General features: G+C 36.7%; 2 protein-coding genes across 3 annotated transcripts in view; both read left to right on the top strand.

The window, feature by feature from the left end:
- The window catches only part of vwf (von Willebrand factor), a 41,858-nt gene extending 37,822 nt beyond the window's left edge, over window positions 1–4,036 (top strand). For both annotated transcript variants that reach the window (XM_084123564.1, XM_084123565.1), the window contains 7 exons: window positions 542–582; window positions 696–803; window positions 1,074–1,172; window positions 2,066–2,194; window positions 3,076–3,115; window positions 3,321–3,418; window positions 3,520–4,036. In XM_084123564.1, coding sequence (XP_083979690.1) covers window positions 542–582; window positions 696–803; window positions 1,074–1,172; window positions 2,066–2,194; window positions 3,076–3,115; window positions 3,321–3,418; window positions 3,520–3,711 — 707 coding nt within the window. In that variant the 3' untranslated portion in view covers window positions 3,712–4,036. The remainder of the gene's footprint in view (window positions 1–541; window positions 583–695; window positions 804–1,073; window positions 1,173–2,065; window positions 2,195–3,075; window positions 3,116–3,320; window positions 3,419–3,519) is intronic.
- Window positions 4,037–7,101: 3,065 nt separating this feature from the next.
- The window catches only part of ano2a (anoctamin 2a), a 34,840-nt gene continuing 28,123 nt past the window's right edge, over window positions 7,102–13,818 (top strand). Inside the window, exons 1-4 of the mRNA XM_084125011.1 lie at window positions 7,102–7,242; window positions 8,274–8,440; window positions 9,812–10,117; window positions 12,301–12,393. Coding sequence (XP_083981137.1) covers window positions 7,206–7,242; window positions 8,274–8,440; window positions 9,812–10,117; window positions 12,301–12,393 — 603 coding nt within the window. The 5' untranslated portion in view covers window positions 7,102–7,205. The remainder of the gene's footprint in view (window positions 7,243–8,273; window positions 8,441–9,811; window positions 10,118–12,300; window positions 12,394–13,818) is intronic.

Raw genomic sequence — 13,818 nt, 5'->3', positions numbered from 1 at the left:
TTTAACAATTTTTTTCTTCCAATAATATAAAAATATAGCTATTATAGAGCTCAAACACTTCTGATATTTAATAAAATTTCGAACATTTCCTAAGAGAAGTCTTAAAAAAATGCATTAATAAAATTTCTGAATAAAACTGTTCTTAATATATGTATATCATATATCATGTATATCATATCATCCCACAAATCTCCATCAACTGCAAGATGCTATCCTATCAATATGGGCCAACATTTCTAAAGAATGCTTTCAGCACCTTGTTGAATCAATGCCACGTAGAATTAAGGCAGTTCTGAAGGCGAAAGGGGGTCAAACACAGTATTAGTATGGTGTTCCTAATAATCCTTTAGGTGAGTGTATATATATATATATATATATGAAGTGGTTTTATTTACTTGCCAAATCCAATTTTACTCCCATTTGGTGCTTTAAGTGTTAATTTTGGACCCTGCACACACATACTGTTCAGTGCTGGTCTCTGTGATTTTTTTTTTCTTTTTTTCTTCCTTAGATATTAATGCTTTTTTTCCCCTCTCTGCAGTTCCAATGAATGCCTGCGTGCTGAATCAAACTGTTATTGCGGTAAAGACGTTGACTTAACATACAGAATGCTAATGTGCGTAATGTGCCGTGTGCAGATGTCTTGGTGCATAACAGATTGACTTTGGGGTGTCTTGCTCTGTGTGTGCGAGTAGGCTGGAGAGCGAGTGATGCTGGATGTGTGCACGCGCTGCGAGTGTGTGGGAGATAAGAGGAGTTATCGGCTCTCTTGCAGAAAGATGAGCTGCTCCCCCTGCTCAGAGGTAAAACCCTCACTCTGGAGATTATTAAAGGGATAGTTTACCCCCAAAAATTACAATTCTGTCAGCATTTACTTACCCTCATGTCGTTAAATTACATTCTTTCTTCCATGGAGTACAAAAGCAGATGTTTTGTTTACATTTTAAAGGTTTTAAAATTACATAAGGATGAGTAAATGATGGCAGAATCTTCATTTCTATGTATATGGAGCCTTAAAATTACGGTAAGCCCTAAATATATGAGTACAGTTATATGTGTGTTTTGTTTTGTAGGGATATACACTGGAGCCAATACCTAATGCTTGCTGCGGTCGCTGTATAGCAACTGCTTGTGGCATCCGACAACCTGATGGACAGCTGATCACTCTGAAAGTAATAAATATGTGCAGACATGAGTCATTGTCACTAACTGTAGCCAGTATAGTCAGTGTGGAAGACACAGGTTTGCATCTCACCTCTCTATTGTCAATAAGTACCTCTATGTGTCAATGAAAATGGCCAAAACAAGAAAACAGTCATATGTTTTGCCAGCTTAAGATCCGTTTTGTTTAGAAGAATTGTTTTAACCATTTCAAAGGCACCCATGAACTTTAATACACAACCGTTTAAAAGTTTTTTTTTAAATTAAAACCTTTTTCATTAAAGGCCCATTAAATTGCATTTAAAATTACATAAGATATCTAATACAAATATTTGCTGTTCTTATGAACAGCAATTCATCCTGCTATTCATCAAAGAATCCTATAAAAACTTAATCATGGTTTCCACAAAAATAATATGCAGCACAACTGTTTTCAATATTGATAATAAGAAGAAATGTTTCTTGAGCAGCAGATCAGCATAAAATAATGATTTCTGAAGGATCATGTGACACTGAAGACTGGAGTAATGATGCTGAAAATTCAGCTTTACTTACAGGAATAAGAATAAAAATTATAAATATATTTTACAATTTTACTGTTTTATTATTAAAAAAACTGCAGCCTTAGTGAGCATAAGAGAAGTTCTTTCAAATCATAAAAAAATCTTACCGACCCCAAACTTTTGAATGGTAGTGTATAAGGCCACTGTTTACAGGATAACCAAACTAGAAAGTGAAGTGATCTGCAGTCAAAAAAAAAAAAAAAAAATCAACTATTAATGCTTGAGGAGTCATAGAAACTATCTTGGCCAGTGAGCCGGTAGTTTGAGACATCTTGCTGTAAATGCTCCAGATGTTCTATTGATTTTCAGTGTCATAAATGTGTACATATGTGTGTTTTCAGGCAAATACAACTCGTACAGACGGCTGCACTAAACACACATGCAGTGTGAATAAGAATGAAGAACTGGTGCTGGAGACTCTAGTGACAACATGCCCTCCGTTTGACCGCAAACGCTGTCTGGAGCATGGGGTACACACACACACACACACACACACACACACACGTTTGTTTCACTGTATTACTGAGGACATTGGATAGACTTCCACTGATTTAAAATCAGGTTAAAGATATTTACTATCACCTAACCCAACCCCTACTCCTAAACAAACCTATCACAGAAACATGTGTAAAACTAGATTTAAATAAAAACATATTTTGACCGATTTATAAGCTTTTTTTAACTGGACTAGTAAAATGTCCTTACTAGTCGGTTGTCATAATATTTTGCTGTAAAAGGGAGGACATTTGGCCCTCACAAGTATAGCTAAACCTGTAGAAACACACACTTTATAAATGTATTAACTCACAAATGTATTAAATGTAAAGGTTAATTTCACTCAAATATTACTGAAAGTTCTTTTGACTTAGAAAGAAATAGAAAAAGATATGTGAACTCAGTAACTGATTAAATTAAGCAGAACACAGACTGAATGAAATAAAGCAGGCTCCTAGTTTCCAGCGTGCTTTGCTTTAAACTCTGTAAGGAGAGTAAATGTTGAAATTAAATGTTATTTTATGTGTTTTTTCACACTATAAATATAGAGTGAGGTATGTTAGTGTTTAATATTCTGTGTATAGTTTAACTGTATATTAGGAAAATCTCAAATGAAATAGGTTCACAGTACTCATTGGTTTCTAAGCTTAAATGGATAGAGGCAATTGGTTTCCTCAATTGAAATGAGTTATCATGACGATTGGGTTTTACAGTGTAAAACATTATTAAACCAACAAATGAAAACCCTGATTCCTTTAGTCATAATCTACCAAACTCTAAACACCAATCCAGGAATATGTTATATGTATTGTGTTGCACAGTGATAAAAGTAAAACTATGTATGCTTTATCCACAGGGTAAAATAAGCCAGATTGAAGACACCTGCTGTGAGATGTGTAAGTCTAAACACCACAACATCCGGGGCTTGCGTTTCCAAAAAGCATCTTAAGCCTAAGTAGATTGTAGAACCATTGCCATCGATGGTCTCTACAATCAACTTAGCTCACGGTGCCTTTGGGAAACGCAGCCCTGCTCAGTTTATAAACTCCATCCGTCCGATCTGAACTTGACATGTGCATAATATGTTAAATGTTTGTTTAGGTACCGAGCCAGAGTGCAGAAGAACTGTGGGTCTTCTGAATTACATCAGGGTGGACGACTGCCAATCAGAAGAGAAGATAGAACTCACTTACTGCGAGGCGAGTCGACGCACTTCAGTATATTCTACCATTAAAGTCTCAACAATATCATGAAGCTATATGCATATAATTTATCCCGTCTGTCTTTCTCTCACCCACAGGGAAAGTGTAGCAGCAAGTCTGTGTATTCTCTGGACAAGCACAAGGTTGAGAGCGAGTGTGTGTGTTGCTCAGCTACAGGCACCGTGCCCATGAATGTTTCCCTACACTGCGCTAACGGCACGCGAACACACCACCAAGTCCTCGCTGTCACTGGCTGTGACTGCATGTCGCACGCCTGTCCCACCGACTGAGAACAGACACAGAAACCTGATAAAATAACATACAAAACTGCTACAATACACTTTCATATATGCATCTACAACAGGTTTAATGCTCAGTGGATCAACTGATTCACTGATAATCGAGCACTTTATCATAAATTTCAGTTTTTATTTCAACGTATAAAGGACACATCATTAATCAATGAACAATAATCTCAGATTGCTGCATTTTATGAATAACTATTATATGTGGTTGTTGTTTATGGCTGTTTATTTGACTAAACTACAATAAAGAGCAAGGCTAAACAAGTTCTCAGCTTGGACCACTCGGTGGTGCTCTGGATACTTGAACCCATTTGTGTGAGAGTGTTGGTGAGCATGGAGAATACTGATCTGTCAATTAGTTGTGAAGGGTGCAATTCACACATCTGGAGGACATGAGTCACACATTAAAGACTTGTTACTCACTTCTCAGCCTCGTGAAATATTGAGTATAATAAGGTAGAACTATTTCTAGAATTTCTCTTTCTGCACATTTTCATATGAAATATTTATATGGCATTCACATATTCTAAAAGGTTAATTCTTAAGGTTAGTAACCAAATGAAAACACGTATAAATTGTTATGTGCAGAAAAGGATTCATCTCAATTCCAGCTGCCATGACCTTCACAATAACTGATAAAAATCATCGTGTCAGAAAGTATGTTTAATAAACCCAGTGAGTCACTGCATTATTATGATGTGTTTTGAAGGTAATTATGAAAGTGCATGACTGATCCATGCATTCTCTGATGGGACAGCACAACAGCATCAGATACTGACTACAATACTATTGATCAGTTTGCTCAAATCACTGGCTAAATGATTGCTTTAGTTTTCTCATTTAAGGGCGGCCATTTAATGTTCTCTCGTAAATTAATTGAATAAACAATGTAAAGTGTGCTAAGGATAAGGTAGTGGTTGTTTAATGGTGAAGTCTCTGAGGTTTAGTTCTGTTGAGAAGTGACCCAAGAAAACGCCACTGTGCTCTTTAAACAAAGCACATAACCCCAGGTTTATCCAAGCAGACAATATGCTACAAATCAGATTGGACATTATTTAAAAGCATAGGCTATTACTGACCCAGTTGAAATGTCAAAACAGTATATAACAACTTTTTATTTTTATAAACTCGTTTCACAGTGAATATCATTAACAAGTATGATTTCAATATATAATGTGTAGAGTAGTTCACCCAAAACTTAAACTTTCCAATACTGTATGACTTTGAAGCCCCCCTAAAAAAATATAAATGTTAGACTGACAGAAATAATCAGGCAAACTAATAAACTTTTGTCTAATTTCGCCATTTTTAACTGAAAATAGGCCTATGTAACGTGATTCATGTAATTTAATAATTAGTTTACTGTCATTGTGAGGGGACAAAAACATTAACGAAGCCGTTTTCATCATATCAGGCACAAGGTTAATATGAATGTGTACATATTGTGAATTAATATCATAATATAATTTGTAGCCTTCTGTAAATTATAAAAGCCCAGCTTTAGGAAGGTAAGAGACAGGACAAGATAAGGAGACTGAGAGAAAAAGAAAGGAGAGAGCAGGTATTGACAGATAATCTACTGCCCGCTGACATGGATTTAAAGCCATTTCTTATCCATTTGTTGGCCTTCAAGCATCTTGAAATGCACGTAGATCAGACATTTTTTAACGATTTATTAATTTATGAATGTTTACATATTGTGAATGAATTTAATAAACTTAGTTTACGTGTCTGAGACCCTATGCTTACTTTCTTCTCTGACACAGACAAAAATGAAAAGCCTATATCAGTCAAAGCTCAGCTTTAGGAGGTGAAGAGCCAGGGCAAGATAAAAACAAAGAGAAAAAGAAAGTGATGGAGATGAGGAGAGAAAAATTATCTACTGCCCACTGACATGGTTTTAAAGCTATTGTTATCCAATTTTTCATCTTATTTGCATATTCTAATGTAGTGCATGACGACAACTGCCATGCGTCAGTTCCCACATGTTCCCTAGTATATAGAATGCAAAAGCAGTATATTAAACAATTATGTCTGAATATGCAGTATTCAAACAGTTCCGCTGATTCTTAAGTATGCACCCATACCATAATGATGCCATACGGAGGATCTGTCTGATTTAAAAAGTTGTGCCACTTGTTTTTTATTTTTTTCTTCTTCATTTTCTTCTTTTCAATCGTGCAAACTGGTGTAAATGCAAAATAAAAAATCCGTGTGATTAAACAGTAAATTATGCTCACGGTTGGTGTTATCGAATTATATGACATGAAAGCACTAGGAAGGCACAAATAGACAGTGATGTGATGCATTGTTTGGCCAGGTACTGTAAATGCGCTTAGCTTTCTCTTAAGAGTCATGAATCCCTGTGTTTGTTTACCTGAGGGCATGAGGCATATTTAAGTGACGTTTTAGTCAAGTGTGAGTATATTTGAAAAGATTAGAGGTGTATGTGGGGCTTACAGTCAGGGTTTACAGGTTTTGAGCGCACAGCCTTCAATTATTTCACTGTCCTTAGAGCTGAAACGGTTTTCGTATTATACCGTGTTCTTTGACTTTTCATGTACTAACAACCGTGTTAGTACGTTACATGAAAAGTCAAAGAACACGTGCGGTGTCAAAGGACATATCAAGATGGCGGATATTCGAACGAACCTTTGATTTCACTTTTTGCAAGTACAATTTGAAACAGCAATAACTAAATGAGTAAAGATTCATAATATTAAATTACGTCCATCATCGATCGAAAAATCACACAGAAGTTGTACAGAAATTTGGTCGCAGCAAGTGTTTTGAATGGGGGCGTATATATTAATCGCGACTTTTTATTCGTAAACACTGAATGAACAAGTCATATCTCGTTCGTGAACGAACCGAATGAACGATTAATCTGCTGACCAACTGTGAGGGAATGTTAAACGCTCATTCTTAGTATATTTGTACATTTAATAAAGAACACGAAACTTGATCGAATCGGTTGTGTGAATGAGTCATTCCCTCACTTGTCGCCTCCTGTTAACTTATGTCACTGAACGAATCTTAACGGATCCTAACGATTCTGTTGAAAGTGTTTGAGGTGGCAACATCCCATTTGTGTTTAATTTAAGGAAGTTATAAAGGTTTGGAATAACATGAGGTAAGTAAATGATGTCAGAACTTGAATTCTTGGGTGAACTATTCTTTTATTTCTTATTTAATTGTTGATCATAAATACATTACAAATTCATGGGGCATATCGTTTTTTGCATGTTGAATTGGATTTGCATTCTTGCATTTAGAGTTTGTGTGTTAGAGTTACAGAGTGTGTGTCTGAGGGGGAGGGGGAGTGTCGGCTGTCACCGTTCTCTCGGTGCACGCGCGCTGTGTCCGACTCTCGCTGGAAGTTTGAGCGTCTCGAGCGCTCCACGGTATTAACGGCAGCAGCACGAGCGCGTTAAGCTGCGCGGGGCCGCGAGCGGATTGTCCACCATCTCACCGGGAACATGAACATGGCACTGAACAGGTCGCCCTCTGCCACGGGTGAGTACTAGCCCTGGCACTCCAGTTTATGTTGTTTGTGGGCGCCGTGCGCGCGCATTGTTTTCTCTGAGTCAAAGCGAAAATGTATTTGCTGCATATCTATGAAATTGTCTCTTCAACAAATTGGCTAGTTTCATTATCGCTTTATATTTAACTGTTGCAGATGCATTCTTGATATTTCATTTAATCATACATGTATAGTCAGTTTGCGTGATCTGATGAAAACTGAACATTTGAGGGGCACCAAACTGGTCGTTCATGTTAATTGCAGTGAAAGGCGCGCGCCATTATTTGCCCCTTCAGACAGGCTGTCACACTTTACCACTCATTAATGTCACTAATAGTGTTAGAATTCATCCTTTTGCTTTAGAAAACAAATATAGGTCTCAGTGTGTCGTAAGGGGTTTGTATAATTAGCTGGGGCAATAAGCTGGAGCTATTTCAAGCGCCACTGACGCCATGTGTTTAAGAAATCAAATGCACTTTGATTTGTTTTTCTTTCTTTCTTTTTCTTTTTTCACATTGACGACAGAATGGAAATTGTGATTTGATATGAAAGCACTGGGAAGTAAAGGCACAAATAGACAGTGATGTGATGCATGGTTTGGCCAGGTACTGTAAATGCGCTTAGCTTTCTCTTAAGAGTCATGAATCCCTGTGTTTGTTTACCTGAGGGCATGAGGTATATTTAAGTGACGCTTTAGTCAAGTGTGAGTATATTTGAAAAGAATAGAGGTGTACGTGGGGCTTACAAGTCAGGTTTACAGGTTTTGAGCATTGACGCACAGCCTTCAATTATTTCGCTGTCCTTGGTGCTGAACGGGTTTTCCTATCTTCTTTTCTCTAAGTAGACGCTCTCTCTCTCCCTCTCTCTCTCAATTCCATTTCAGTTTCAATCTATTTATTGGCATGATTGTTTTGCATGTAATATTGTCAAAGCAAAACAGATTTAAAATAGCAATATATAATAATTTTAGCAAGATATTAATAAACATTAAAACCTAACTTGTGAATATCTCTTTCTCTAACAGAAAATTGGAATGGGGCTCCCGAGCGCATGCGTGTTTCTGCCATGAGAAGTGAGCCCTCTTCAATGCAGAGCGAGAAACTCCGCTGTCTTGCCCGAGATATCTCTGAACTGGGCCAGCAGGGCATGGCAAGCAGCGGGCATGATACCAACGACATTGCTGAGGACACGGTGTGTGGATTCTGTTGTCTAATGCAGGAATTATCATGAAATGTTGTTTATTATCATAGACAGGCATTAATCTCTTTTACACAATCGGAGAATATTTATAAAATATCCTGGCTCTTCCTAGCTTTATAATGGGAGCGAATGGTGCAATTTTATTGAAGGCCAAATAAGCGCATCCATCCATCATAAAAGTAATCTACAGTATATGGCTCCAGGGGTTAATAAAGGCCTTCTAAAGTGAAAGAAAAACATCCATAATTCTAACTTCATATACTGTAATCACTAGCTTCCGGTTAAATAGGGCTGGGCCACAAACTCAAGCTCCTCTTCTCTTATGTAGAAATCCTCCAACATTTCTTTTTAAAAATTCTCATTTTAGACTTCTAATTTTGTTAGAATTTTTGTTTTGTTTTGTTTTGCTCTATCCTCTGCACTTCCGTGTTCGTCAATACGTCATGCTTCGGGTTAGTGGTCACTCTTCCATCGGAACTAGACTCGTGTACAGCCGCCGTTACCGGAAGCCAGTGATTACAGTTGTAAATATGGATATTTTTCTTACAAAAATGCATCGCTTTGCTTCAGAAGGCCGTTATTAACCCCCTGGAGCCGTATGGATTACTTTTAGGATGGATGGATGCACTTTTTTAGGCTTCAAAATTGTCAGCCGATTGTGTTTGGCTGAAAGAAGGAAGTCATATACACCTATGACGGCTTGAGGGTGAGTAAATAATGGGATCATTTTCATTGTGGTGAACTTACCCTTTAAGGTGTCATAAGAAAATGAATTTCAGTTGTTGGCTGGTCACACAAAGATTGTTGGACCCACAGGTAAAGATCTCTAGATATCGGCATGAGCCATTGAAAAACTCATATCAATACTGGACAGTTACTGATAGATTCCAGAATCCATGTGCAAGTCAATCTCACAATGTAAAAAAAACAAACCTCAAAAGCTTTTTGAAAATATACGTTTTAGAAGTTCTATTATTTCCTTTTCACTTTAGGGAAAATATATTATCTTATATATTTTGAACATAATATTTCTGGGGATGTTTCTGTCGTGTCGAGAGAACATTATGAAAACCACAATTGGCAATTTCAGCTGACGCACTTATCCATTCAGGGACCGTCCTAGTTATGCACCTTCCTCAAAAGCAGAATTCTAATCAAACGTGAGCATGACAGGAAACATCCAACTGCTTTGAACTACCAGCCAATCAGTGGATGACCCAGATCCTCAGTTTTTAGCTGAAACTGCCAACTATACACCATGCAGCTTTAAGAGATCTCCAAGAATCTGTAATGCACTGCCTTTCTCTGTAGAGCTATGCAGATGTGTCTAGATGTCACTGAGATGCGGTTGTGTGTTTTCAGGTGGAGCCAGGCCCCGGTCCAGGTGGAGGGCTGTGTTTTGCAGATGGTCAGAGGAGAGTGGACTACGTTCTCGTATATCACTGCAAGAGACGTCAGCTCCAACACCGCCTCTCTGTTGTTTCTAACGGTAACGTGCCGTCTCAAAGCCCCACCCCTTCGCGCAGGAGTACGAAGGGCGATATTTCGGAGGTGGTGCTGGAGGAGGGGCTTGGGACGGATCCCGCCGATGGACTAAAAGATAAAATCAGGGAGGAATTTGAAAGAGGACTTCAGGAGGAAGGCTTGGAGATTGAACATGACAAAGAGGTTTGTGTGTATGTGTGTATGGTTATGTTCAGAATGGAATACTAGCATACTGCATACTACACAGTATACTGCCTACTATGTTTAATTCCTAAATAATATGTGAAACAGAATGCATTATGCAACATGTAGAATATGCTACAATTTTGTCATATGATCTCACTAGATACATATGCAGCATAGATAAAATACAGCAAAAACAGTAATATTGTGAAATATTGTTACAATTAAAATTATAATTAAAACAACCATATATTTAATAATGCATTTTATTCCTGTGATAATTTATTCAGTCACATGAACCTTCAGAAATGGTTTTAAAATGCTAATTGGATTTCAAAAGAACAGCATTTCTTTGTAATCTAAATGATAAATTATGAATGTCTTTACATTTTAAATGTCGTTACTGTCACTTTGGATCAATTTAATGCGTCCTTGTTGAATAATTGTATTTTTTCTTTCTTAATTTCTTAATTTCAAAAATGAACAATAAACTTTTGAACAGTAGTGTATGTAATTTCGCTAGTGGTATCTAATTATGATTTAGAAATCCATCTTGTATAAAATGTCTTAAAATTCAATTAATACTCTGATCAAATAAGTCAAGAAAAAGGTAAAATCATGCAGTTACTTCCAGTTTATTCATCATATGGTTATGGAAGTTGAAGTGTATTATGGGATTTGGTATGTTTTTACAAACATAATAGGCCAGACAATATGCAGATTGCAAAATAGTAGCATAGTAGTATGCTATTCCGAACATAGCCTATGTGTGTTCTTGTCTGGCCATGCATGTATCTATATCAGTTTCCTGGCAAACATATTACTATATCATCATCTCATGTGTTGAGCCATGAATAATCAGGGATGAGCTCAGTTTTGAGTGCAATACTAACAGAATGAGCACAATCAAAAGATTCCCAAGGTGACCTTGGAACTTAACAAGAGGAGACCCAGTTTAGAAAACCCCAAACCCTCCCACACTAAGAAAAGTCTATCTTGTTTTGAGAGGGAGCTAGTTTTCATTTTCAAGCAATGCAGCCTATTCTAATACTAGTTAACAGCTGCCAAAAAGCTTTTTTTTTTGCTCTCCTGCATCGCTGCAGCAGTAGCCCCCAGGCAAGATATTTGCAAAAGACACAAATGTGGTTGTCAAAAGTGATGATTGGTTCCCCCCGCATCATGGATTTTCCCAAGTTGAAGCAGGGAGAGCTTAGTATTTCTAAATAGGAGTAGATTGGTTGACTCATGCAGCTTTTTCCCACAAAACTAGCTTATACTGAGGAAATGCCCTCATGAATCCAAATACAGTTCTTATTGTTATTATGCAGGTTTGAGTTCACCTTAAAAACACACTACATGCTATATGGGTGAATTTTTAGGAAGAAATGTCCGGATATATATTGTGAGATATATATATATATATATATATTTTGCATAAAGAAAATAAAGCCCATTTTAGGACCATTCTTATTTTTGTTTTTATTTCCATGATAATAATATAATGAAAATCATCTGCCTAAACACATTGTTATAATCAGCATAAATTAAATTCAAAACAACAAATAATACCATGCAAGTGCATATAGTTGCAAGTGATTTTTGTATGTTGCTTATTGCTTAACTAACTATTATAAATTTTAAGCTGCAAAGGCATATTCTTATGTTTTATGTCTGTATGGAACTGATAATTGCCCCAGGGTTCATTTTAGCATAAAGATTGACTGATGAGAGCGAAATCCTGAGTGAAAGCTGTGACGTGGGTGTATGTTTGATTGTTGGTGGTGTGATGTGGTAGATCATTTGTGTTGTGTGTGTGGATTAACTTTGAGTGCTGCTGTCTCCATCCCAAAGGCAGATTATGGTTGATCCTCATTGCCAGAGGTGTTTGTGTTTGATGTGTCTGTGTGTGCGTGTGTCTGTGTCACTCATCCACGCTGAATAAGACCATTTTAGCAACAGCTGCTTCTTATAGACTCTCTCTGTGTGTGTGTGTGTGTGTGTGTGTGTGTGTGTGTGTATGTGTGTGTTTGCACCCCTGCTTGTGTTAATCAAGACTGCTAAATCACCTTATCTAGAACTAAATTTTCAGTTGCATCCTGCAAACCAAAATGACATGAACTGCATAGTCAATGGTGCTTTACTCTTTAAACATATGCCGTTTCTTTCTTTCGTTTTCTTTCAAGATGAGGACAGTCCGGTTCACTCGTCTTCATGTTCCCTGGTCTGTTCTCAGTCGTGAGGCAGAACTTCTTAAGATCAGAGTGCCCACTAAAAAGGTCAGTCACTATGAAGCATTCTAAAGGGGAAAAAAAACACATAAAAAAGCTGTATAATGTATAATTTGTGACACTTATAAAGCTCTCAGGGACCTAAGTTTGAGTCTGATCTGTCTCTCAAACAGGCCCACAGAAAACATGTATCGATACACAATTTACATGCATGCATTTGACAGAACCTTTTATCCAATGTAACTTATATGTGTTCTCTGGTCATTTAAACCCACAACCTTACTTTGCTAGTGTATTGATCTTTGTATTGAACTTTTGTTCATGAATTTACAGGAAAGATTTCCTAAGATTAATTAAACCATGTGTACAATAGATCTGATTTCTGAATTGTGACACCATCAAAACCTAAAAGATCCCATTATAATGAACAAATCTGTCTATACTGGTGGCTCCCGGTCCATCAGTCGACAGGACAGATCCTATTATTGTCACGACGCAAAGCTATTTTAGCCACTTTATTTTCCCAATCCATTGTAGATAAATCCCAAAGTTTGGGATCAGTTTAAATACCTTTATTCAGCAAGGAAGAATTAAATTGATGCAAATTTACAGAAAAGACATTTATAATATTTGTTAAATTCTGTTCTTTTAAACTTTCCATTCATCAAAGAATCCTGAAAATAGGTGTCATAGTTTGCACAAAAATATGAATCTGCACAACCATTTCAAAATTGATAATCAGCAAATCAGCATATTAGAATGGCACATGATCCTTCAGAAATCATTGAAGACTGGAGTAATGATGCTGAAAACTCAGCTTTGCCATCAAAGGAATTAATGGCATTTTTTAATATATATAATCAGAATTTTTTTTTTTACAATCGTAATATTTCACAATATTGCTGTTTTTACTGTATTTTTGATCAAATAAATGCAGCCTTGGTGAGCTTCTTCTTTTTTTAAAAAATTATTTACCAACCCCAAACCTTTGAACAGTAGTGTATTTATTCACAAATATCATGAATTGATGATTACAAATGTATTTATATATTTAATTATCTTCTGACATTTTGTCAAAGCCAGTTCATGATGCCTCCACTGACTTATTTAAATCATCTTTTGTTTCTAATTATGAATGTAAAATGATTGTGCTATTTTAATATATGCAGTGTTTGCTTAAACCAATATATTGAAAATAAAGTAGAATATGAAATTTGACCATTATACTGTTGCTGAAATCTCGCTTCTAGCTAACTGCTGATCTGTTCTGACAGATTCAAGCTGTCATGCTGCAGTGCTTGGTCACTTCCAGTGTTAGAATGTTTCACATTGCATTTGTGAACGTAAAGGTGTTGAACACCAAACAGTTGCCATCAGAGCAAATCTGAAAAACCAAATGTATGTTACATATACACTCATCTAAAGGATTATTAGGAAAATAGGAACACCTGTTCAATTTCTCATTAATGCAAT

This window comes from Abramis brama (genome assembly GCF_963993115.1).
Source record: "Abramis brama genome assembly, chromosome: 9".
NCBI lineage: Eukaryota > Metazoa > Chordata > Actinopteri > Cypriniformes > Leuciscidae > Abramis > Abramis brama.
The sequence above is the reverse complement of the archived record's forward strand: the minus strand, read 5'-3'. Positions and strand labels throughout refer to the sequence as shown.